This window comes from Solanum dulcamara, chromosome 7 (genome assembly GCF_947179165.1).
Source record: "Solanum dulcamara chromosome 7, daSolDulc1.2, whole genome shotgun sequence".
Taxonomy (NCBI): Eukaryota; Viridiplantae; Streptophyta; class Magnoliopsida; order Solanales; family Solanaceae; genus Solanum; species Solanum dulcamara.
In genome coordinates this window covers 67,560,524-67,588,394 of record NC_077243.1, presented here as the reverse complement: position 1 = coordinate 67,588,394, position 27,871 = coordinate 67,560,524, and the positions used below count along the sequence as shown (strand labels likewise).

General features: G+C 34.8%; 1 protein-coding gene across 1 annotated transcript; it reads right to left on the bottom strand.

The window, feature by feature from the left end:
- Window positions 1–9,860: 9,860 nt before the first annotated feature.
- LOC129896457 (uncharacterized) lies at window positions 9,861–21,256 on the bottom strand. Its single transcript, XM_055972369.1, has 25 exons — window positions 21,104–21,256; window positions 20,415–20,607; window positions 17,541–17,758; window positions 16,506–16,611; window positions 16,295–16,396; window positions 16,079–16,138; window positions 15,849–15,927; window positions 14,792–14,939; window positions 14,503–14,626; window positions 14,212–14,392; window positions 13,869–13,897; window positions 13,617–13,765; window positions 13,267–13,369; window positions 13,068–13,163; window positions 12,946–13,001; window positions 12,741–12,864; window positions 12,118–12,180; window positions 11,976–12,035; window positions 11,732–11,893; window positions 11,006–11,079; window positions 10,819–10,912; window positions 10,616–10,752; window positions 10,432–10,512; window positions 10,212–10,317; window positions 9,861–9,995 (listed from the first exon to the last, which is right to left on the bottom strand). Exons 2-25 carry the CDS (start codon window positions 20,577–20,579, stop codon window positions 9,912–9,914), a joined length of 2,601 nt encoding a protein of 866 aa, XP_055828344.1. The 5' UTR covers window positions 20,580–20,607; window positions 21,104–21,256; the 3' UTR covers window positions 9,861–9,911.
- Between the last annotated feature and the right edge of the window lie 6,615 nt (window positions 21,257–27,871).

Below are 27,871 nucleotides of genomic sequence, written 5' to 3'. Positions count from 1 at the left end.
ACGAGCCGTGATCCTCACCACTGGATTTGGTCGGAACTATGGTAGTGTGTACAGCCATAAAAATACCAAGGCAAGAAGTGGCAATGAAAGGAAAGCACCAAGAGCCAAACCAAGGAGTTACATGGCCAAGGCAACCACCAAGGGCCTCACCACGAGCCGTAGTCCTCACCACGAGCCGTAGTGGGATGGCCATCCATAAAAGGCTAAGTAAATGACCAAGGAATTCCACCACAATCCTTGGTGCTCACTACTAGCCATGGTGGCTCTAGTCCAGCACCATCCGAGTCCAAAACCAAGTTGATTTCCAATTCGCTTAGGATTAGTTTTAGGTTTCTATAAATACCCTCTTGTGTTATATTTTTAGGGTACACTTTTTCTATAATTTTTACACGTTTTTCCTATTGTTTGAAGGATAGAATACACAACCAAAAACTATAATTTAGAGTTGGATTCATTGATCAAAAGATGCTGGACAGATTTGGGAGAAAGAACACACAACTCAGATTCTTTGAGTTCTAGTTTTGTGATTTGAATCTAAATCTTGTTATTCAATTGTGAGTTTGATTCATTGTTATTTGTAAGCCTTCTAATACATGTTGCATTCATCTTGTATTGACTTATTCATCGAAATTATGCAAGGCTAAACCCACAACTAGGGTTGTGGGAACCATGATGACTTAACTAGAATAGGCAAATGTAGGATTGATATTTGTGAATTGTTTTTGCATGTATTGTGATTTCTTTATTCAAAAGTATTTGTTAGTGAGTGAACGCATTAAGAAATTTCCCATATTCATTACTTGCCTGGGAGGGAGGGAGTGATTAGAAAAAGAATATCACAATAGAAATTCGAAGAGTCTGGCTTTGAAATAAGAGATAAACTTCATCTAAGTTACTTAAGACCGGGAGGAGATAGTACTCTGGGATCCTGGGCGAGGGTTAGTAAAGTATACATTCTGAGACCAGGAGATGATGGATGAGATACGTCTAAGAAGGACCAGGAGGTGAATTAGATATTACCTAACTCGCTAAATTTTGCATGCAATACATTGAACGATATCATGAATACGATTAGCTATAAACTTACTAGTCATGGGGAATCCAATCCCAATCTAGTCTTCATATAGTTTACAACTTCAATCTTGTTTATTTGTCACCACATTATTATTTTGTTTCTCAAACACAACTACCCCCCATCTTTACTTTATGCATCTTTATTTTCAGGAAGTAGTAATTACAACTGAATAGTGATAGATAATAGAACTTGTTTCAACCTATTCCCTATGGGTTCGACTCCGACTCTTAGTTGAGTAAAATATACTGCTAACGATTGTCTATATCTCTTTTGAGAGGTGTAATTGAGCGTTATCAGCTTACCAACTGGTGGGTTATGGCAGATGCTATCATGACTTGAGGTTTTAGATCATGACATATATATATATATATATATACTAGTCTTTCAGAATATTCGTTGCACGTTTATCCCAAAATACTTAATACAAATTTTATATTGAAAATGATATATTTAAATAGAATATATATTATTGAATTTTTTTTGTGTTATAAAATAAAAATAAAACATATGAAAAAGTAACAACTCATAAATTGAGGTTAGAAAGCCTTACAAATTTAATACTAGTTTAGTGACATATATGTACTTTTATTTAAAGATAAATACATACTATAGTAAAAGTATTTATCTCGTGAAATTATTGTTATGCATGATAAAAAAACTAAACTGATACATATATTGAATTCCATACTTGGACTTCAAAGTTGCAAAAACATCAATTGATGTGAACCTTGCTTTGACAAAGAATAATGGTGAAAGTAAGTCACAATTGGAGTATGCAAGAGTATTGGGAAGTTTAATGTACATTATGAATTGTGCACGTCCATATATAGCTTGTGCAATAAGCCCACTGAGTCGATACAGAAATAATCTAGACCAGAATCATTGGATGGCTATAGTTTTGGAGTATTTGAAATGTACTCAAGACTTTGTATTGCATTACAATAAGTATCCAACATTTATTGAAGGATGCAGTGATGCAAATTGGATCAATGGGCCAACTGAAACTAATTCCATAAGTGGATATGCTTTTACCATTGGTGGAGGAGCAGTGTCATGGAAATCATCCAAACAGATATGTATTGCCTGCTCTACAATTGAGTTTGAATTCAGGACTTTAGACAAGACTGGTGACGAAGCTGAATGGCTTCAAAATTTTTAGAAAATATTCGATTTTGGCCCAAACCATTGGCCTCTATATACATACAATGTGATAGTCAAGCGGCAATAGAAAGGATGAAAGAGTTATGTATAATGGTAAATCTCATCAGATACGATGAAGATATAATTGTGACGCCCCGAGAGAGTACCCTACACGTGACCAGCACTTGAAAGCCATTTTTGACCTTCAAGCGAACCACCTAATTATATCACTCTATCATTCAGTCATATACGCTCAAAGGAGGGCTTAATTATAACGTGCTATTTACAATATGGGGGCCGAAGGCCAAACATGTTTAACTCAACAAAATAAGTATAATAGGACTCCTCAAAATAACAGTCCAACCTCCTCACACTCTAGTCTATGAAGCCTTTATCAAAGTCTAGGAGGTGCCGATGACAAGCCCATGGCTACCAAAAATCAACATAAAGGAAACGACAACAAAACTATACAAGGAAGCTTGACATCCTTCAGAAACTAGGAGGACTCACCAACTAGCTGGGAGTGTATGTGGATCTTCAACGGAGCACCGGTCGATGATCTCTAGTACCTGTCTCTGCATCATTATGACGTCAGTACATGGAATGTACGAGTAGGTAAAATGGCCGGATGAAATAAACATCAAGAAGACATCAATATCAACTCAGGACCTCAACTCATATATATATACAGGACAACTCACTCAAATGTCCTAAGTCTAACAAGAATAGTTTAGACGGGACTAAATCATAACCCACTCAACTCAACTGACTCAGAGCACTATTAAGACCTTAAATGGGAGTTTCTCTTATCCGACAACCATCACTTATGAGCCAGTGATAGTACAATAATCAGACGTTGTTGCCACGTCTGTCCATACTTGCCAGGGCATGAACGCCTCCCTAATCATGGATACCATCGATTAGTCAAGTCCTATCATTTCAGGACAATAAAATGGGAAACATCCGACTTTAACGGTTCGATCCCATGGGAAGCATCTGACTTTAACAGTTCCATCCCTACCTACATTGGCGGCGTAGTTTCTAGGTTTCGAGTATGGACTATACTCTTACTCGTTTCGATGCTCGATACTCCTCCCATGACTCAATGCTCATAAGACTCCCTCCAATCATCTCAAACAAGCCCTCACGGCTAGTTTCATGTGGGACATTGCCAACTCATCAACTTTATTCTCATTTCAACTCAATTAAGTCATAATGGCAAGTTCCATTTAGGACCTCGTCCACTCGTCAATTCTATCCTCCAATTAACTCAATCAAGCCTCATTTAGGTAAGCATTTAAGACATATCCTCAAAACTCATCATAACTCTATGACTTTAGCTCAACAATTCAAGTAGAATAACACATTTAAGGAAAATGACTTAAGCAATATAATCACATGGCTAAAGAGATCAACAAAACATAATAACAAGTCATCTCCATCAACTCATACTAACATGAAGGTTTTAGGAACTTCTTAGCTCAACAACATCAACACATATAGCATTAAATAAATAGGGGACAAAACTCATTCAGACATACACCATACCAAGAAACTCTATTTTCATGGACATCTAACCTCAAAGCAAGAGTAGAGCACATGCGTGGACTCAACCCATGTTTTGGATAGCCTTACATACCTTAGTGAAGACTTGAAGAAAACCTTGGTGTTGGGTCTTCAATGGAGAACTCAAATCTTGAAGCTCTTGGAACTCTTCTTATTGGAAATGGAGAAGAAGAAGAAGATGAAGAAGAGAGAGTTTTCTAGGGCTTTTCTAGAGAGAGAATGGGGCTGCAAATTATGATCCCAAAATGCCCAAGGATGATACATATATAATTTGGGTGAATTCCTAAATTGCCCCTTCTTAAAAGTTCTGAAAAATAGGCAAAAATGCACCTGGCGCGATAGTGGCGCGTCTAGCCATTGAAGCGCCAAGCCGATTATGCCTAAAACTTGTACACCTCATAGTGGCGTGCCGCGCCAGAGCCCAAACTACTGAGGCATGTTTCTGGCGCGATAGTGGCGCATCGCGCCCTTACAGCGCCAAGGCCAAAATTTCTAGGTTCTGGAAATTGGCTTGAAAAACCCTGCACACCTTTTTGTGGCGCACCGCGCCAGAGCCCAAACTACTGAGGCATGTTTCTGGCGGGATAGTGGCACATCGCGCCACTGCGGCGCCAAGCCCAGTTTTCTAGCAATTGCAACCCAGGCCTGAAAATCTATGCTGTGCTAGTTCATCTTAGGATCGTCATATCTTTCAACTCCGAACTCCAAAAATTACATTCTTGGTGGCGTTGGAAAGAAGACTCGACGACCTTTAATTTGATGCATCGTGGGTCACTCAGATTGTCGTCTTTTGAAAGATAGGGTCGTTAGAAGTAAACCCCTTAAGCGAAATCCTCCTCAAACTTAGCCACGATGAATCTTTTGGATTTGGTTTGGTCCCACGGGTCCTTCATGACCCCACATCACCTCTAACGCTGCTCAATTTCTCAAAGACTCATCTTACTCATGCAAATGCTCCACAATACTCGAGTTCGACCCTACCCAAACACAAAAAAGGTCTGAATCTTAGGGAAAAATTTTGAGAGGTGTTACAATAATACAGTTAGACAACTATTTTTAGTGGAGTTATTATAATTGACTATGTGAAGTCAAAGGATAATGTGTCTGCTCCACTTACAAAAGGCCTACTAGAGAGACAATTGAGAAATTATCTAGGAAAATGAGACTATGATCGAGGACAAGTCAACATGGCGGTGATTCTACCTAGAAGACTGGAGAACCCAAGATCTAGGTTCACGAAAAAAATAAAGTTATGATAAACGATTCAATTTGTCAAAATACACTTATGGTACATTCTCGTGATAAGACAATGTTCAGTATCAAGGATAAATTATTGAGACTTTTTTTAATTATTTCTAAGTTTGATACAAGGTATATCAAATAGTGTATCTATAGAACTACACATTTAGAAGTCACATATCTAAGTGTGAAATGTAAGACACTTCAAGGAGAATTTTGTAAGGCCAATTCTCTATGTATTTATGAACCAGGAAGTGTTCATGGCTAAAATAAATAAAACAATGAGAACCAAAAAACAGTTAAAGGATTAAAAGGGATTAATTATATGACTTATGTTGTCTAGGTACACACAAAAGCTTGACGGTTCAAAGAAATCAATTCTACCGATTGACTGGGTATATCTAATGTATTTTCACTACAAAAATTTTAAAGGGAAGCCTACATATCCAGATGCAATTAATCCTTATTTACTAATCACATAATTTTCTCATGCATATGTTTTAACAATAGTCATTTTTCATCCATGTGGGAGATTGTAGGATTTAAGTAAGGTGCAAATTGGGGAATGTGAGGGAGCTAAGTAAAGGGAAATTAAAAGTGTAACACCCCCCAAAATGTTTCCCTAAGATTCGGACCTTTCTTGTATACGTGTAGGGTGGAACTCATTTATCGTGAAGTATATGCTTATGTTAAGATGAGTCCCTGTGTAATTGAAGAGTGTTGGAGGTGATGTGGGGTCACAAAGTACCCCTAGGACCAAGCTAAGTCCAAAAGGTTCGTCGTGGATAAGTTTTAGGACGTGTTCGTATAAGGGGTCGACTTCTAACGACCCTACCTTTTGAAAGACGACAATCTGGATGGCCCACAACCTATTAAATTAAAGGTCGTCGGGTCTTCTTTCCAACGCTACCAAGAATCTAGGAATCTGGGCTTGGCGCCGCAGTGGCGCGACGCGCCACTATCGCGCTAGGAACATGCCTCAGTAGTTTGGTCTCTGGCGCGGCGCGCCACTAACAGGTGTACAGTTTTAGGCCTGATCGACCTGGAAATGCAATGGCGCAATGCGCCACTATCGCGCCAAGAGCATTTTTAGCCTATTTTTCAGAATTTGGAGAAAGGGCAATTTGGGAATTATCCCAAATTATATATGTATCAAGCCTTGAACGTTTTTGGACCATAATTTCAGACCCTCTCTCTCTCTAAAAAGCCCTAGAAATCTCTCTCTCTCTCTCTCTTCTTCTTCTTCTTCTTCTCCATTTCCAACAAGGAATTGTTCCAAGAGCTTCAAGACTCCAAATTTCCATTGAAGACCCAACAACAAGGTTTTCTTCAAGTCTTCACTAAGGTATGTAAGGCTACTCAAAACATGGGTTGAGTCCACCCATGTGCCCTACACTTTCTTTGAGGTTAAATATTCATAAGAATGGAGTTTCTTGATAAGCCAATATCCAAAGGAGTCTTGTCATCCGTTAATGTGATTCTTGTTGTGTTGATGTTGTTGAGCTAAGGAATTTCTAAAATCTTCTTGTTAGCATGAGTAGATGAAGATGAGTTGTTAAACATGCTTCATTGATTTTCTTAACTATGTTAATTATGACAAAAATGCTAATTTTCTTAAATATGTTGTTTATCTTGAATTGTTGATTTAAAACCTTGGAGTTGTGATGAGCCCTAAAAGATTTGTTAAACGAATAGAGGAACGATTGGATAGATTTGTATGTTGTTATGAATGCATATTTAATCTACTCTTAAAAAATATGATTGGGATTGATCGGATTGTATGATTGGGAGAGGTTTGATTGTGTTAAAGTTGATGAGTTGACAAGGTTGTAATGAGACTTGTCGATATGATTTGATTGAGTTGATTGGATGGAGTTTTATGAGCATCGAGTCTTGAGAGGAGTATCGAGCACCGAATTGGGCAAGAGTATAGTCCATACTCGAACCCAATAACTACATCGCCAAACGTAGGAGGGGATTGAACCGTTAAATTCGGATGCTTCCCCAAAATTATTGTCCTAACATTATAGGACTTGGTTGGATTGGATCCATGATTGGTTGATTCGTTCATACCCTGGCAAAGTATGAACGGACACGACAACAATGTCGGTTTGTTGTACTTTCATTGGCTCATAAGTGATGGTTGTCAGATAAAAGAAACTCCCACATAGGTCTTGTAGAACTCTGAGTCGGATTGAGTTGATTTGTATATGATTTGGTCCCGTCTAAACTATATTCTTTCTTAGACTTAGGGCGCTTGTTGAGTTGTGTTTCTTTCTGAGTTGAGATTCTCGAGTTGATTTGGTTCCTTCTGATGTTGTTTCATTTGGCCATTTTACATACTCGTACATTTCATGTACTGACGCCATTTGGCTTGCATCGTTTCATGATGCAGAGACAGGTACTAGAGATCATCAACTAGCGCACCGTTGAAGATCCACACACTCCCAGCTAGTTGGTGAGTCCTCCTAGTTTCCGGAGGATGTTGAGTTTCCATATAGTTTTGTGTAGTTTCCTTTATTTTGATTGTTGGTAGCCATGGGCTTGTCATTGGCACCTCCTAGATTGTTGATAGAGGCTTCATAGACCGGAGTGTAGAAATATTGGATTGTTCTTTTGAGTAGTTTTTCTATAACTGTTTTGTTGATTTGATAGTTATTTGGCCTTTGGCCCTAAATTATGAATAGTACTTCATTGATTGAGTCTTCCGCTGAGAGAATGTGTTTGAATGAATGTGTGACTGGACCAGGTGGTTCGCTTGGAGGCCAGAAATGGCTTTCGAGTGCCGGCCACGCCTAGGGTACCCTCCCGGGGCGTGACAAAAAGTCATTTATCCTTCATTGGTAAAATAGAGGAAAAGTTTTGTCCTTAAAATATGAAACATGTTCTTTAGCTCTTAAAGGGCTAAGAAGAGAGTGCCCATAGCATTGTTATTGTCGTCGCTCGCTCGACTTCAGTTTCGAATTTGACTTTGACTTTGACAAATGATGTGATTGATTGATAATTTTTTAGACAAATTTATTTATCAATCTTATTAATTAATATTTTTTTCTAATATTAATTTACAGAATTATTTATTTAATTTATGAATTATGAATTAACTTATTCGAGGAATTAATTTAAAATTTGCGAAATTTTTTGGAAAGAACTTGTTCCTTCGAACAGACATTTTCTCAGACACCATATTTGTTTGTAATAGATGAGTATGTTCAGAACAGGTGAGTTCGCACCTATTCGACTCAAATCATTGGCTATAAATAGTGAGGTTTTTCCTCAATTTCTACATCAAATTTATTCTTTTTCTGCATACATTTTCTTACAAACAAATTCAAGTCTTTATGTGATTTTGTTGGTGACTTTTGAGTTCGGTGAAGTTAATAAAGTTTGAGAGGTCGTTACTTCTTTAACATGTATATCCATTTTATCATGGGAGAAAGTAATTCACAACCTCGGGTACAGTGAGGAGATTAAATTCATTACGGATATATAATGAATAATGTGGCCTCAAATATTTTTCTTTCCATCTTAAAAGTATTTCTTCTTTACTATTCTGAACACAATTATTAACAAATTCAACAATATCTCAAACTTTGTTATGTTTCATAGATTTCAACTCATCTTTCATAGCACTATCCATTTATCAGAATTTTACTTTCAATGGCCTATGAAAATGAAACTGGATCATTGTCAATGTCCAAGTTAATTTCTGACTCGTGTAGATAAACAAAAAATCTTCAGAAATAGCTGGAATCTTTTGACTTTGTGATTTTTTTAATGCTAATTCTTGTGGTTCAGCTACTACATGGTCATCAATTATGGCTTCATTGTGATTAGCAGGACCATCAGTTTATTGTTGTTCCTGATTGTTAGGTTGTACAATAACTTCAGAAATAACAATTTTAGAAGAAGTGTAGGGTAGAAGAATCTGCACCTTAACTTTTTTTAATTTTCACATTACGTGATTTTTCACTCCCACGTATAACTTCATCATTTTCAATGAATCTAGTATTTTCAACTTCAACTATTTTCGTACTATAATTAGGACAATAAAATTTGTGCCCCTTGATTTTTTTGAATAACCAATGAAAGAATCACTGATTTATTCTTGAATCTAGTTTCTTTTTTTGTGGATTATAAACTCTAATTTTTGCCAAGCTACCCCAAACATGCAGGTGCCTCAAATTAGGTTTTCTACTGGCCCATAATTCGAAAGGTTTTACATGATAAAACTTGTTTTATTCTCTTTATTGCTTTCAGTTTAAAGTAAGGAATTTGTTCCAGAAATTGAGTAGTTGGTACTAATTTATTTCATTCACTCACGTCATGTTGAAGCTTGCATAAAGGACTAGTACGAGATAGTTTACTAATAGCAAGGGTACAACTAGATCAAAAAACTACTAAAATAAAATTTGAGCAATTTCAAATTATATAAGGACATTTACTCAAGCAGAAAAACATTATGTAGCAATAAGAGTTTTTTTTTCTTAAGATGAAAAACTAATACTTAGATATTGGTACATACTAATTACTAAAGTATACATGAATTTGTCCTCGGAGAATAAAAGGACATCTTTCAAGGTCTTTAACAAAAATTACTTTATTCTAAGGAAATTGGTGAAAAATTGAATTATTTAGCAGTTTATGTTCAGAACAAAGTATAATCAGAACGTGTAAAAATAAAAATCTCTTGTAAAAAGAACATAAAACTAAAATAAATTTATAAAGAGTTACAAAACAATCTCCCGAAAGTCTTCATGTGGTTTTAGCATAAATTAGAAAAAAAATATAATAAAACAAAAGGTAAGAATAGAAAAAGTCCTCAGAATACAATAAGAGAGAATCACAGAAGTATGGCTTGATTTGATTTTTATTGCTGTTTTGAGGAATTAATTTATATGACAATGTAATAATCTGAAGGGGAGTAATAGTAAGGATCACCAAAAACTGCAACATTGCCTGGCCTTGAAAATACAATCTACAAACATAGAAACAACATTGTTTTAATTGAAGTAGCTCACATAAATCATAATTCAACGTGATATCAGAGCAGAACGAGAGGAGGTTATATGTCATCAATATTTATCTGTTGAACATTGGTAAGATTAGGTGATCAACATTATTGTCCCAAACAAACAATAATGTTTTCAAACATTCGGTTTGGTTTGGTTTGGTTTTACCCTATAAAATATACCTGATAATCTCCTATTGTGCATGTTTTGAATCCAGCAGCACAATAATCAAAGTAGTACTCCCATGTCCTTATGAACTTGTCATCGAATCCCAAAGAACAAATTTGGCTAGTGAAAGTACAGTTAGCAACGCTCAAGTATCAGCATGTAGAACTGATCAAAGCTATAAATGATTCATGAAAGAAACGGTTTTAACTCGTGGACTCATTTTAATTTTGTCACCTCTTGTTTTTCAGGAAGTTGTTTCGCCAACATCTTAGTGTCTGGTAGTAATGAATTCCTATCTCTTCCAGGTGCTCTACACTGCATTAATATCATTCGTCAAATGATTCAAGAAAAGAAATGGTTTTGAAAGAGTGACAAGATCGCTAGCTAGTGCAAAATCACAAAATCAACTCTTTGTTACCATAGTCTGGATGCAGCAGCCATGTCTGATGTTACTCGACTTAGCGCGGGCAAACATCCACCTGGGAATATATACTCTTTTATGAAGTCTGAGCTCTGCCTGTATTCTTCATACCTCTCGTCTGGTATTGAAATGAACTACGGAAAGCCAACACAGCATGTGAAAAGTGGAGAAAATTGAAGGAAAAAAGTTAAATTCATTACCTGCAGGACTAGAAGTCCATTTTCTGCCAGTGCAGAATCACAGCAAGTAAAGAATTCCCCTATGAAATCATGACCAACATGTTCTAACATCCCGCTGAAAATTATAAATAATTAGTATGATCGTAACATTGGCTCGACATGTAATGAGTAATACAATATGTCCAGATGTAGATGGTTAAAAGCTCACCATGATATAATTCTGTCATATTTGTCCTTATTTGGGATTTGGCGATAGTCACATAGGAGAAATGTTATTTGATCCTGTGAAAATGATTCATTCAATTTAAATATTAATAGATAACGCTAGCTCTGAAATTGCCCAAATTTTGCTTTAAGTGTTAAGCATATAGTGTTCTCCTGTTAATCCTACAAGTACAAATATGTTGCAATACAACATATAAAGAAGCATATTGTTAATTTTTTTGCAACTTCTCTGGTCTGATTCGTATTGTGGAAACAACCTCTTGCAGAAATGCAGGGTAAGGTTGCGTACAATAGACACTTGTGGTCTAACCCTTCCCCAGACTCCTTATTATCCCTGATTCGCAATGAAGCTTTTTATGGAGCTATTGAAGTTTGGCAAGCAAGAAAATGAAAAAGAGGTTTAGTTCATGAAGTGTGTTGGTTCCTTCTTTGTTGTGTTGGTTCATAGATGAAAATCCTCATCAAATGTTCTCAAAATATGCAGCAACAAGAATGAAATGTATGTCATCTAGACAAATGAGAATGAAATTCCAAACTATAAAAATTTTGAGCTTCCATAGACATTGTAAGTTGTAAGTACTAACTTCGCCTGTGTAAGCTTTGCTCATATTGCCGGTCCCAAGCCCAGATAAAGGAGGAGGGTTGTGGTAGGCTGGAAACCAGTATAAAATTTGTCAATCCATGATGATAGACATTGTATGTACTATACCTGAAGGCCTGCTTGCTCAACTCTCAACTGTGCATACTCCAGTTGCTGCTTGGAGAGAGTTATACCAGTATATTTACATCCTGTTTGCTTGACAACTTCCATAGCCAAACTTCCCCAACCAAATCCAATCTCTAAAATGTGATGTTCTGCGCTAATTTTTGCCTAAACAGAATAGAAGCAAAATCAAATTACGCTTGAAATTTGTGTAGAAACAGGAGGGGGTTTTACTAAGTTGATAACTTACCTTACTAATGAGACGACGTATCTTTCTCAGTTGTGCATCTTTCAGGTCTTCATCCTCACTCTAGAATAAATAAGAAACTAGATCACCATGTAATGAGATAAGAGAAAAAGAAATGTACGAGTATTTAAATTTGAAAGCTAACCTTGAATATTGCACATGAATATGTCATTGTCTCATCCAGAAAGAGTGAGAAGAGTTCATTACTCTGAAAACAAATATGTGCAGGTTTGAGTACTTCACATTTCACTAGTGATCTTTGACATTCCTTACATGAGCATAATACATAGATAGACCTCTTTACTTGGCCTCAACGGACAACTAAACACTTCAACTTTGAAAATGCATATCTAGATACCTCAACTCGTCTCCACCAACTTACAAAATGATCATCTAGACACCTCCAATATTTTCTGCCACATCGGTATCGGGCGTCCACGAGACATAGTGGGGACGAATTGAGGTGTCTAGATGTGCATTTTCAAAGTCAGAGTATTTATTGCCAGTTAGGCCAAGTTAAGGTGTCTATCTATGAATTATACCTTTTTTTTCATAACCGAAAAATCCCTGAGGACCAATGATACACAAACTTGGTGGATAATGGACCCGCCCTCTACGGCTCTACCCTTCTCCACTTAAATATTAGTCTTAAGTCTGAGGCAGGTCTAACCCACACATATCATGGGCTGTGCTCTTTCCACTAAACCAAAACCCTGGGGCTTGACATCCCCTACATACTTTGGGTGATATAATATGCAAGTCAATTACCAGGTCATAATGGCGAGAGATATTCCGACGAGCCTGAGTCAGGGTGTTCTGATTTGAAAAATGTCCAATGAAATATTTTGCAGATGACAGTGCTGCTGTAAAAAGCAATGGTGTCCACCAACCTCTAGAGACATGCAAAGTGAGAATAACTTTAACATGAGAACAGAAGTTTATATTTATTTATTTCAGGTCAGTAAACTATTACCTTTTCTTGCTAGACCTTTTAACAGATGCTTTCATATCTCTGTTGGCAACAAATATCTGTAAAGAAATTCAGAAAGCTAAGTACCGAAAGTAATTAACAAAAATATCATATCATTTCCTCACCATGAGAAGCTTAAGAAGACCTTCATTCTTATCAACAAAAGAGAAATCCCCATGAATAAAGGCATCAGCAAGGCCTAGGTCAGCTTGAGCTGCAACCTATAAGAGATTATCTATGTCACATAATTTGTCTAGATTGGGAAATAATTTTTCCTTTTAGGCTAATCGATTGATAACGAGGCAAAAAATAATTTAAATTTACCTTCCAGTAAAACTGTGCACTATGAATTCTAAGCAAAACTTTGAGAGAACATTTCCTATCTGTTCCTTGGAAGGTGAAAATTGTACCTCCTTCTTCCAACAAGCTGTATATCGAAAAATATAAAGTTATTAAACTGACATCAACTATTAGAAAGAAAGAACTTAGAAATCTCCGAGTAATATTCCAACATTTTCAGCATGAATAATTAAGACAATGCTGAAGCTATGTATAATTGAAGGAGTAATATAAGACTACAAGTATAGTAAATCACGAATTCACTCGTAATTTGTTATGCAACATGGTTTACAACTTGCATATGAGCTTAATTAGATATGCATATCATCACTCACATTATGAATCCAGTTTCAATGAAACTTTTGAGAAATCTAGTAACGAGGAGGCGTGCTCCTGTTTCAGTCCAGGTTGGTACCATGTGCTTGGGATTGTCCAGAATACGACAATTCCTTCTAAGCATGCCATCTGCAGCAACCATACCTGCCTGCGGAGGACCAAAAGGTAGACGATCATCCAAATTGTTTTCAGAGTAAGGTGATACTTCAAGTTAAATTCTATTGAGCTTTTATTAGAAGAAGTAGTACTACCTTTAGTCTATCCTCATCGAAACCATAGCCTGAATGTATTTCAATAAACATACATCAATAAGCAGTGAAACACAAAGCGGAAAATAAAGTCTATGTGAAGCAAAGACTAAAGTCGGAACAACTCAAGCTACAGGTGTTACCAGTAACTTTCCGTTGACCTTATGCGAAAAAAAGGCATGAATAAACCTAGACACCAGTGAGTGCTGCAATTCTTCAAGTTTCATTAAAAGGAACTGATTCTCTAAATTGAGAATAGTTGAAGTCCAATAGCAAACTATGCACGATAGCAGGTTACAAAGGAACATTTATCTTGAAGCAACTCTCCATAAAAAGAGATTCATACCTTGATATGTTCCACAAAACCATATTCCTCTCTTCCCTTGGATTTGATGTAGCTCACTTGAAGCTTTTGATGCAGCAAATGAGGGGACTGGTTGGCCTGTTGTCCATTTAAGCATTGTATGCTCCGGTTTGTGAGGTGGATCGATGGTCACGAGATAAGGAAGCTTTGAGTCTCCAAGATTCTGTAAGTTTAGACAGCTCATAAATTAAGAGAGCAGTTACAAGAGGAAAGACTTCCCACTAAAGAACATTTTCTACGGAGGCTCCTAAATAACTGAATTGAATAACACACCTGCATTATATTGAGCCAATATGTGACACATGATCTATCATTCATGGTTCCAAGAAAGTTACAAGCACTCCATGCTGCCAAGTTGCGAGGCATGAATGTTTTGTCACGATGAAGGAAAATATCACTGTCATAGAGGAAGAGAAAATGATTCCGCAATTTGACACCATAGATCTTATTAAGACTACAATCCAGTCCACCAACTCACTTCTTTCAAACCAGGCAGCAGGAGAAGTAAAATTAAAGAGAAAAGCAAGCTAAGGTGTTCAAATAAAGGAGAGGAGGGAAGTACCTATAGACATACTGGAAAGCACCCAGTATTCTTGTTTCATCATATGTTGCCTCTTTGCCTAAGATTTTCAGAGTATCTGGAGCATGTGCAGCGATTATGCATTCATCATATAATTCTGTGGCACCATCATTGCAAACTATGGTACAACCTGCAAGGGTTTTTTTCTTTTACACTTAGAATGACAAGTTGTTTGTAGCTATGTGATGGTAACACAATATAGCTGATTGAAGCCTTTTCCTTGGGTAAGCACCAAATTAACTCTACCTAGACCACTATCACTTGAAAAGTAAGGACAAAAACCTAATGGATATGCACCAAGGATGTGGCCTAATGGTCAATGAGGTGAGTGCAATCCTTGGAAATTAGAGTTCAAATCCTAGCAGAGACAAAAACACTAGATAATTTTTTTTTTCATCTCCCTATACCTTGGTGGATAGAGCTAACCAGTATCTATGCTAGTGGGAGGTGGAAGGAACCCGGTAGAATAGTCGAGATATGCCTATGCTGGCCCGAACTCCACAGTCTAAAAAAAACACCAATGGATGTCAATGAAAGCCATTTTCATCGTTTCTGGTTTTGCCTTTACAAATAACCATTTTCAACACAAATTGACAGGGTTTTTCCATTTAATAAACTGCCCTTAGGTAATAGTCTATCCGTTTTCCAATGTATATATCCCTATCTACTATTATGATAAAAGAAACAAGGCATAATACATAAACAGACACTCAAACTTGACCTCAGCTGACAAGTAAGCACTTCAACTTTGAGCATGCATATCTAGACATTTCAACTCGTCTCTATTGTATCAGTTGAATACTCCAACTTATAAAATAATCATCTAGACATCTGTCACGTCAGCGTCGAGTATCCACGAGATACGGTAGGGACGAATTGGAACGTTTTGTGAGACCAAATTGAGGTGTCTAGATGTGCATACTCAAAGTTGGAGTGATTACATGTCATCTGAGGCTAAGTTTGAGTGTTTGTTTATGTATTATACCAAGCACTCCACAACAAACTCTTGCGAGAATCCATATATAAAACCAAGCTACACCTTCTTCATTTGATGATACAGAATTTACTTCACAACCAGTTCTTATTTGGCAGCCTCTCTTCTCCAGCTCCTCCTTAACCTGCACTCGATGCCCTAATCAAATCACTCTCAAGGATCAATGATACACATGCTTAACAAATCATACAAGAAAGTGAGAATTGGTAAATTGCCTGAACTTTTGCTCAGGTTAAACAGTAAAAACTTTGTGGTATCTATGAATGAGAAATCACCTTATTTACATATGTCTGTGATCGCCATCTTACAGTGAACAATTGAGGGAGATCAAAGATCTGAAAAGAAAGAAACAAAAGCACTCTTAAGCACAAGGACAATAAAATGATCTATGTAAGCATTCAAATTCAGTCTCTTGCAGGAAACACATAACAATTGAATTATAATATACACACGAATTACGGTAATTGAATAGTGGATAAGAAGGGAAAAACCTGCAGAAGATGGTGGTCGCGGAAGAATAAAAGAATGTAATAAGCAGAAAATCCCAATACTCCTGCTAAGGGACAGGACAAGATTGAAGCACATATTGGAATCTGTGGAACACGAGTGAATTGCTTATAGCAAGAACAGTTTGTTGAACAACAAAAAGGCCAATACAAGTATTGACATCAGTTAAATATCTACGATAAACAGTAGTGTCACCAGATAAGCCTTCTGAAATAACTCCGAATAGCCATGTGACTTAATAAATTGCCCTAATGTTTCATTGTGATCAATGTCAAGATTATTGTCAACTGCTTCAAGGTAACTGCAATGTAGTCAGAAACATATTCTTGATGAAATAAACTTCATTAGCTCTTTCCTTGACACATAAAGGGCAGCCCGGTGCACTAAAGCTCCTGCTATGCGCAGGGTCCGGGGAAGGGTCCGACCACAAAGGTCTATTGTATGCAGTCTTACCTTGACACATAAATATAGAAAACAAAACAGAAGCTTTGTGCTATAAATTTCTAATGAGATCAGTAAATTAACAAAGTGCTCAAACAATAACAAATTAACTGGAATTATGTATTATGCCAACTTCTTCAGGTAAAACATTGACCCATGAAGCTTACTCTTGACAAGCTTAGTGTTCCTGAAATTGTTTCCTCATCTTTTTCCCAAGCTATTATCGTCAAATTAAAGCAGAATACTCCAACACGGATTTTATCACATCTACGTCTTAATCTACTTAAATTTGATCTTTCGATAGCAATTCATTGATTAGGGTTTTATTAACAGTAACTCTCTGATGAGATGTAATTTAAGCATTTTTCCTTGATTTTTGTGGCAGAACAACACAACTATATATAGAGATAGCACCTTTACATCTTCAACACCTAGATTATTCTGCAAAATAAACTTGTAATTTTCATTGTTACAATTTTTATTACTCATTACACGAATGTGTTTCATAGAATGTAGATATATGATTTGAATGAGTCTACACGAATTAACGTGGAACACACGTGCAACGCACATGCTCAAAACTAGTAGAGTAAAAAAAGTGAAACAATTGAATGACCTTTTGAGTGTTACAGACATGATTAAGCGACTTTTCTGTCACAAACAAATGAAACATGAATTTACTAGCTAGGTAATTTCGAATAGTTGAGTGATGATTTGAGTATGGAACTCACATGAAATGGAATTGATTACTGATAAGAAGTCAGATATATGAAGATAAGCTATCAGTACCTTACGACATCGTGCTTGAATCTGATAATTTCTCTAATCATTTGCAGGAAATATGGATTCAAGAGATTCTTCTTCTGTGCAAACAAACTAGAGAATCCATTTCGGGTACCCCATTCGCAACCATGGCCTTGGTCTAAGCTCACTGAGAATGACATATCAGAGATGTCCATATCAACTCCAAGGCACTCAAAAAATTCCATCATGTTTGGATAAGCCACCTTTCAAAAACAACATCCAAAAGATGGAGTTAAAACAGTCTAGCTACTAAGAATAGATCAAAACTAGAGTTAGATTTGTCATATAGTCACTTAAGTATCTCAGAAAATCACACGAGAAATTCTTATGTCTTTCATTCATTCTCTCTGTCTATGTCAATAGGTCTTATTCGGATGAACTGCATTTCGTTTTCCTTTTGTTAGTTTATCAGTCAGGGTCTCAAGATCAAAGAAAATTAGACTTTCTAAGATAATAATTGTTAGTTGAGTGAAATCAACCCATCAAAGTTGAGTTCAACATTGATCATATACTTTTTTTAGGCTTTCTTCTTTGACGGAGCAATATGCATAAGGACTTTAAAGTTCAGGCCTAATCGCAAGGTATTGTCATGATCCGATTTTTGGACTTAAACCCGTAAAGAGACTCAGTTGAATTCATGAACCCACCCTTAATTCCCCAAACTTTTTTCACTCTTATTCCAATGTGAGATTTGCCTTATACAAATTTTATCCTCCACTTGATTAACTAAACTTAGATACACCCAATCTGCCAAATGAGATTATTAATAAAAAGTCATAGAAGTGTTGAAAACACCCCTAAACTTTGTGAGAATTGAAGGGTAAATCAGGTAATAACTAAATTCAATTAGTCAAGTAAATAAATGTTTTTAAGGTTGTCAATAGTTTGAAAATAAAATTAATAATTCACATCGAGTTTAGGGGTATTTTCAATATTTCTCACTATTTTTAATTGGAAACTTCGATATCGATATTGGAATTGAAGTGCCTCTCTCGCATCCTCCCAAACACATACTACTCTATGAAACTTCGATGAGAAATTGAATAATATTTCAATTTCTTTGTCATATTTTCTTTTAGTCCATTAAAAAAAACACTTTTTTTCTTTTTTAGAATTTTTTTAATTTTAATTTTTCATATAACATATTTAAGATCACAAAATTCAAAAATTTATTTACTTTCTTAAACTTCATATAAAATCAAATTACGACAAATAAGTTAAACAGAGGGAGTATTTCGTTTGTATGTGACAGTCTCATTGATGTTTAAATTTGATGATTTAATTTTTGGAGTTAATATTTAATACTTAAAGTTCACCACCTAATTTTATCATAACAGAAAATTCAGTTAAAAGATATGTATTAAAGTATAAAATATTTTTTATTTACTTTTTCTTTTTAGCTCATCTAAATTTATTGACTTCTTCTTCTTCAAAATTCAAGTAATTTTTATTTTTAACATTAAAATTAATTGAAAATTTATATTTCTAAAATAACAGTGAAATAATAAATAAAAAAATCAATAACAGTTAGTCTAATGGTACGTTAGAACAAAATTTACATAATAACAATAAACTCAATTAAAAAGTTTAATTATTGAAATATACTTAAAATAAATTTTGTGTACGTTATGAGTTGTGTCTTTTTAATTGAGTCTATTAGAAGAAAGGAAAAAATAATGAGTATAAAATACCAATAATTAATCTTAAGAAGTGAAAAAAAAAGGTCATATATATGCTTTTTTTATGGCCGATTTTCTAACTCTCACAAATTACAAAGAAAGTAAAATCACTCTTCATGTCACTTGACACTGCAGTGAAAATGTTAGATACGAAATGTTAAATTTAAAGGGGTAATAACAATAACTAGAAATATTTTTCTTCGTAAGAAAATTACCGGATAATTAATATATATTAAGTTTGCATAAGTATTTCTTTATCATATCTCACAAGATATAATTTAATAAAAATTTTCCTTGAATCATCTGACTTTATCTAATTTGGAAGATAATACAATTATTTAGATTATTTAAGTATTTGACCAAGTCTCTTAACAGACACAAACTTTCCAACTTGACCCACGTATTATAATTAGATATTAATTATAATCAGATATATAATATTTATAATGACAGATATAGTGATATAGTATTGCTATTAAACTTCATACTCACTCAATTATATGATTCAATTATACGCAACACTTATTTTAACTAAAAATTATTAGAGCTGGTTTAGATTAACTTATCAGATAATTTTTATAGTGACAAATATATATAGTGATATAATATATACTGATTAAACTTCACACTCAATTATTTGATTGTACCAACAGTTATTTCAAACTAAAAATTATTTAAGGCATAAATAATGGAGGTCATGCGCAACACAAAAAAGAAGAAGAAGTTGTGCATAGAAACATTAAATTATTATGAACATATAAATAGTAAAAGTGTATTATAATAACAAAAACAAAATAAACAACATAATGTCAATCGAGAGCCAAACATCGAAATCTGCATAAACTTAACATTTTATAGCTCTTTTCTCATATGCATCTTAAAATTGAAAAAACAATTATACAAAACTTTCAACATAATTATAAAAAAACTAATATCGTAGCTAATTATGGCTAGATAATAATATTTTACTATTAAAATAAATAAATTGTGTATTCATTATATTAATTTAATGTCCTCAAATAAATAAGTTTATTATTATTATTATTATTAATGTAAAAAATTTAAATATTTTAAATCATCTATACTATTATCGTTTGAGAAAAGTTTATCCGTCATTATTTTTTAACTTTAATTTTATAAAATCATTTTTCACATGTGACCAATTATACTTTTAACTTACCTGATTAAAGATAATAAATCCAAGGTCAAGATCGACGCCGTCAACGGTGACGGTGCCGCCGATATAATGTTCCTTCTCATAAATTACCACTTTGATACCAGCTTTTGCCAATTCATATGCAGAAATCAGTCCACTTACACCTGCCCCCACCACTGCAACTTTCATATTTCTCACTTTGGCTTCAATCTTACAACTGTAAAAACAATCGACGTGAAATGTTATTTATGAAATTATTAATTTTTTTTTTATGTATATGTAAGAAAATATATTTTTTTCATCTATAAGAAAGTTAATTCCTACTTTTTAAGAATTGAGTGAGACCATCAAAAAAAAGCACACTAAGAATACAAGGCCATGAATTCTTTTAATGTATGTTGTTATTGTTCATAGTAACGGCGTATATAGTAATTAATGATGAACCTCAACGAATTTTTTTTGTCCCTGTCACATGATGATCACACTTTAATTTGGAGCTGGAAGAGAGAGAAAAGGCAACTAATTCAAAAAGTATAAAAACAAAAACAATAATCGATCGACTTAAGCAAGTGAATTAATACTCCATTATATAACGTTGTACATTCACAATACTTTATTAAATGTGGCAAAATCAACCCATAAAATCACAAACTATAAAAACTTTAGGCACTACACATATTACTCATTAGATGTGCATAGCCATGAAAACGTACCTCAGGGATATTGCTGGAATTGTAGAGACCTTAAAATGGAGGAAGAAATGAAATGATAAGAGTATTAGTCTCTTTTAAGTTTATTTGTGGAAAATCTTTAGCAAATCAAAGCCATCTCAGAGAGTATCTTTGTGGGTCCATCACAATTTGGTAGTGATCATACAAATTAAAAAATAGTTGACACAACGGTGATTCACATGGGTATTAATTTCGCCCCAAAAATCTATACCGCAAAATAATGACCAGAAAGTCAATGATAAATATATACTATGGAAAATCTACCAATTTACCTAAGATAGCTATATTTAGAATTTTATTGCAAATCTCTCCTCTCGTACCCCCTCTATTGCCTCTCTCTTTCCTTTCGCTCGCTCGTCCCTCTCTCTCTCCTTTTCCCTCTTCATGTCCCCCCTCCCCCCAAACCTTTATCCCTTTTCATAGGTTGTGCTCCCTCCGTTTCATATTAAATAAATAATTTTTATTTTATACGTTGATTAAAAATTTATTAAATAGATTGATTAACTTTACTACTTTGCCCTTTGTTCATAATTAGCCTCTTGAAAAAAGAAATTTTGGATCTTCAAAATTTGTTTAAACTTCCAAAGGTCATATTATTTGTAGGGATAAAATGGAAAAAAACTTAATTAATCCTATCATGATTTAGTAAGTGATCAAGTAATATGAGACAAATATTTATAGTAAGATGATCATCTAATATGAGACAGAGGGAGTATTATTCTATTTTTTATCCTTCAAGATTGTATCCAACAATAGGACTTCATAGCAAAGACATTAAATTGTATTAATGGCGAAATTGATACAATACGTATCAATATATATCAGCCTGATAACAACCAATACACATTGTATCGATTGATACACAAAGATAAAAGCTTGAAAAAAATCCATTCACAAGTAACAATTTGTTGGGATTGTCTTTGATACATCTCCCCCATATCCCATCCCCATGACTTCATATGATATAGTCCAATACATCTCTCTCACACGATTCAAAACAGATTATTAATATGGTTTTATATAGGTAACTACTTGATGTGATTGTATCGATCTAATACATCTCCTCCCCGTGATTTTATTTAATACAATCTCCATATTGATACATATTGGTGATACAACCAACATTGATATATATATATATATATATATATATATATATATATATATATATATATATATATATATATATATATATAGATAGATAGATAGATAGATAGATAGATAAATAGATAGATAGATAGATAGATATATGAGATACAACCTCCATGTATATATTGACACATGTATGCATGTATTGAAACATATATGAGAGATACACTCCATATATATTTATACATATTTGAGATACAACCTCCATATTAATACAACTTGTATTCCTCAAATATAGATTGAATCTAGCATATCTCCTCTCTCTATCCTAAACTCGCTCACCTTTCTCCCTCTCTCCCAATCTCAATTGCTTCTCTTCTCCCTTTAATAGCCTTTATGTGTGGAATACAATATGTATCAACATATATGTATTAGATTGTATTCATTGATACATGTTGTATCTGGTTGAATACAACTTGTATCTAGCATCTCTTCGCTCTCAAACTATTATTATGAATCATAATTATGCAAACTATAACTGCTAATAATAATATTTTTTATCTAAACTATAATTTGTTTATGTAGTTCCTCATCTACTATTAGAGCCCGTCAATATGGGCTTGGCCTATCCCATGATTTGATAAGACTTGACTAAAACTATTATAGTCCATTTAAGAATGAGATTCATTAGCTCACCCTAAGTAAGTCAATTGGCCTGTAGGCTTGAGAGAGGCGACACATAATCGTGGCCCAACCCCAACCCAATTAGGAACCTTCTTAATGAATGTGACAACTACCACTCGAACGTGAAGACCTATTCTTTCCCTTCTTTGTGAATGTATCACGCCCCGAGAGGGTACTCTAGGCGTGGCCGACATTCAAAAGCCATTACTAGCTCCCAAGAAAACCACTTGGCCTGATCACACATCCTTTTATTCATTCAATCAGTGGAAGACTTAAAATAAAGAGAAAATTAGGTGGGCAATTCCAATCAACAATCTAGCTCAAGGAAGAAAGGCCATGGGCCAACAAATCAAACTTCAATCTATGTCATTAAAATAGTCTGAAAAGAACAATTCAAGGAAATAAAATAATCAATCGATCCATCACTATCTAGCCTATGAAACCTCTATTACTACTATTTAATTGGTTCCAATGACAGGTTCATGGCTACCTCAAATCAGAATGAAAAGACTAAACTCGGCGTAAGAATAACATAAGTGGTATCTTCCGAATGTAGGGGAGGACTCACCAATAAGCTGAGTGTGAACAAATCCTCAACGATGCGCCTATTGATGATCTCTCAAACCTGTCTCTGTATCATTTCATGATGCAGGTTCAAATGAACGTCAGTACGTGGAATGTACGAGTATGTAATATGGCAGAATAAAATATGGGTCAAGGTAGGATAATATCAGTTCAGATATCTCAAATCAGAAAGATAAGAGAGACTCAATCAAGGTGTCATAAGTCTAAAGTAAGAATACAGTTTAGATAAAGACCAATCATATACAATCCAATCCAATCCAATCATATACAATTCCATCCAATCCAATCATATACAATCCGATCAAATCCAATCATATAAAATCGGATCCAATCCAATCATATAAAATCCAATTCAATCCAATCACTTACCATCCAGTCCAATCCAATCATATACAATCAACTCAACAATAAAGTCAAAGGACTCAACTCAATAGATATACAAATTAGAATTTAACAATGTTTTATAATTCGACTCAATCATCGACAATCTCAATCAAACCAATCATATCATGCACAATCCACTCAATTTGGGAGTTTCACTAACCGACAACCATCACATATGAGCTAGTGATGTATAACAAGCCGACGTTGTCACGTTCATTCAATACTTTGCCAAGGTATGAATGACTCAACCAATCATGGATCCAACAATCAATCAAGTCTTATCATGTCAGGACAAAAAATGCAATCTTGGTGGAGTTAGAAAGAATACTCAAAGACCTTTAATTTGATAGGTAATGGGCCATCCAGTTCGTTATATTCAAAGAGATATGGTCATTTGAAGTTGACCTTTATACAAACTCATTCGGAAACTTAATAGAGAGAAACTCCTTAGACTTGGTTTGGTGTTAGAGATCCCTTATGATCCTAAAACACCTCTAATACACTTCAAATATTTAGGAATTGATCCTAACTCATATATGAAACTATAAGTCATCGAGTTCGATCCTACACGCATAAGAAGAACGACTCGAGTTTTGGCGAAAGAAAAAATCTGGGGTGTTACAATATTAGTATCTTGAGTCCTTAGCCATGAGCTGGGTGGCGAGGTAGTTTTCGCATGGGCTCATCATTTGTTGCAGAACCGATGCGAGAGAGAGAAGCGGGGATTGATAGCTTTCAAGAACCATTGGGAAGGAAAGACTTCTTCCCTACATGACTTCCCCTTATTTATTGTGGTCCCAAGAGGCGTAATATCCTAAAAGTTGTCTAGTCCTAAACAAGACAGGAATTGTTCCATTATTACCAATAGAATAGAACACCCTTGTTCGAAAATGTGATTAGACACTTTCAGGACTAAACGAAGAGAAATGAACCTCAAAAGAGGCATCTTGATGAAAGTGGAGCTTGAAGATAAAGGTGGGAATGAAAGTGAGGAAATTATGATGTGAAGGAACAGCTCCGCATCGCGCATTTTGCTAAAGGGATTGAGGCCTGGAGCTCTCGCTCGCCTGGCACTACAGAAGAAAGTCAAAGTCGATTGAAGGCAGGCAAAAGGAGATATTTTGACTTATGATCAATCCATATATACCGATTCACTATTTTTCTGATTTATTTTTATAAATTTTAAAACATACCTAATTATTTTATATGATATAGATTTATATAAAAACCTATCGCTATTAAAAGAAACTTGATATAGGTTGAAGGGTCAATTACTTAAATAATATATTATATAGCATTAATTACAAGTTTTAGTACATGTTTCACTTGTATAAAAAATGACAGCACTTTTCTTATCCAAATATCAGTATATCAGTTTATCAAATTCAAATTTTCTTTTTCGTATAAATAGTTTTGAAATTATAATTTTTAGTATGTATCAGTTGCATGGTTTTATTCATTTTAAGATCTTTGAATCTTGTACTACATGTTGAGTTGAATATTACCTCCATGTCTTATATATTGTGATTGCATTCATTCTCATTCATATTATCATTGATCATTGGGAAGTTGAGAATTGTGGAAATCCTTTTTAGTAGGTGGTAAGCTGATGAGATATAGTATCTTGAGTCCTTGGCTACGAGCTAGGTGGCGAGGTAGTTTTCTCATGGGCTCATCATCTTTTGCAGAGCCGATGCGAGAGGGAGAAGCGGGGATTGATAGCTTTCAAGAACCATTGGAAAGGAAGGACTTCTTCCCTACATGACTTTTCTTTATTTATTGTGGTCCAAAGAGGCGTAATAACCTAAAAGTTGTCTAGTCCTAAACAAGACAGGAATTGTTCCATTATTACCAACAGAATAGAACACCATTGTTCGAAAATGTGATTAGACACTTTCAGGACTAAACTAAGAGAAATGAACCTCAAAAGGGGAATCTTGATGAAAGTGGAGCTTGAAGATGAAGTTGGGAATGAAAGTGAAGAAATTATGATGTGAAGGAACACCTCCGCGTCGCGCATTTTGCTAAAGGGATTGAGGCCTGGAGCTATCGTTTGCCCGGCACTATAGAAGAAAGTCAAAGTCGATTGAAGGCAGGCAAAAGGAGATATTTCGACTTGTGATCAATCCATAGATACCGATACAAAATAATAGCCACTCAAAACAAGTACATCAAAAAAAGAAGTCAATAGGAACATGCCACATGTTACAATGACATGGCATGCCTAGACAAATTACAGGCAAATAAAAATGTATCATATGTGTATAGGTTACATGTTCCGACCAATTAAATATTGTCATGTCGCTTAAATTTGATTGGGGTGAAGCATGTCCTCATCACAACTCCTCCGCCATGTCACTTAAATTTGATTGGCTTAAGAAAGTCTGACCTCGTCACAACTCTTCCATTCTACAACTATAAATAGGGGTCTTCATAATTCAAAGACACCAGAATTCTAGTCAGAAGCCATAGATAGCTCGTGAATCAAACGATGCAGATTTCTCTACAAGCCTTCAAGCACTCAAGTTCAAGAAACAACTCTAGATCAAGACCACGGTAATAATTATGCCAATTCTGCCTAAACATCTCTTCAGGTGATCAAGATTCAAGAACAAGCTCAAAAGCCCTTGAATTCAAGTATAAGTCAAGATCAAATTCATCAAGCTTCAGGATCAAGCTTGAAGGCCCTTGAACTAAGCACAAGTCAATAACAAGTTCATCAAGATTCAAGATCAACCTCAAAAGGTCTTAAATTTATATCTGAAAAGACGAATAAAAGAATTCATAAAAATTATAATACTCATAGTTAAAATAAAATATTACGATTATTGTGATAAATTTCTATCTTAATTATTATTTTCTAGCCACGAATTTCACTGTCTACAATCACCCTAACTGCTATAGAAATGTAAGAAAACTCCATGAATCATCACCCATCGGAAAACTCACCAAGTTAAAAGGACCATGTGACAATTTATGTAGGCAAGCAATTTCAGTTTGCATTAACTATTAGTACATTTCAAAACTTGACCTAAACTTTTACATTTTGTAAAAAAGCCTCATTTATTTCTTTAGATTTGTTTTCCTTGATTTGCACTCCCTCCGTCTCATATTAGATGGACATATAATTATTTAAAATTTATTAAATATAAATTTATAAATAATTTAAATTATATTAAATTTAAGATATATTAATTCAAATAAATATTGTGGATTAATTATTTAAATCCAATAAATATGGATTTAATTAAAGTCCAAGCCCACTTTGTTAAGCCCAATATTTCTTATCCTAGAGGCCCATTTTGATGTCATGTGTCAAGTGACGTGTCATGCCAAGTCAAACAAATAAGCCAATAGGATCATGCCATGTGTTAAAATGACAAGCTCATTTGCTAAAGCCAAATATGTCATGTCACTTAAATCTGATTGGCCGGAGAGAAACTTGTTCTTATTACAACTCCTCTATTCTACAACTATAAATAGGGGGTCCTCATAATTTAGAAAAGACACCAGAATTCTAACAAGAAGCCAGAGAGAGCTCGTGGATCAAACGCCGCAGATTTCTCTACAAGCTACAAGTTCAAGAATTCAAGATCAAGTTCATCAAGTTCAAAAACAACTCAAGATCAAGACCATCAGATTCAAGAACAAGCCCAAAAGCCCTTGAATTCAAGTACAAGTCAAGATTAAGTTCAAGAACAAGTGAAGATCAAGATCATCAAGTTCAAGAACAAGTGAAGTTCAAGATCATCAAATCAACAAATCAAGATCAAAATCACAAGATTCAAGATCAAGCCCAAAGGCCCTTGAATTGAAGTAACAAGTTAAGATCAAATCCATCAAGTTCAACCAAATTCAAGATCAAGCTCAAGAGCCTTTGAATTTATATTTGAAAAGACGAATCAGAGGATACATAGAGATTATAACACTCATATTCAAAAATCAAATACTAGGATTCGTGCGATATTTTCCGTTCTTGATTATTACTTTTTCGACGCGAATTTTATT

What these genes read in the sequence shown, in the direction of transcription:
- LOC129896457 (XM_055972369.1), bottom strand. Translation starts at nt 20,579, where the DNA reads ATGAAAGTTGCAGTGGTGGGGGCAGGTGTAAGTGGACTGATTTCTGCA. An exon ending in TTCAAGCACGATGTCGTAAG is followed by an intron (nt 16,612 to 17,540) that starts GTACTGATAGCT and finishes ACTACATTGCAG; the next exon opens with TTACCTTGAAGCAGTTGACA. An exon ending in TCTCTCGCCATTATGACCTG is followed by an intron (nt 12,181 to 12,740) that starts GTAATTGACTTG and finishes ATTTGTTTTCAG; the next exon opens with AGTAATGAACTCTTCTCACT.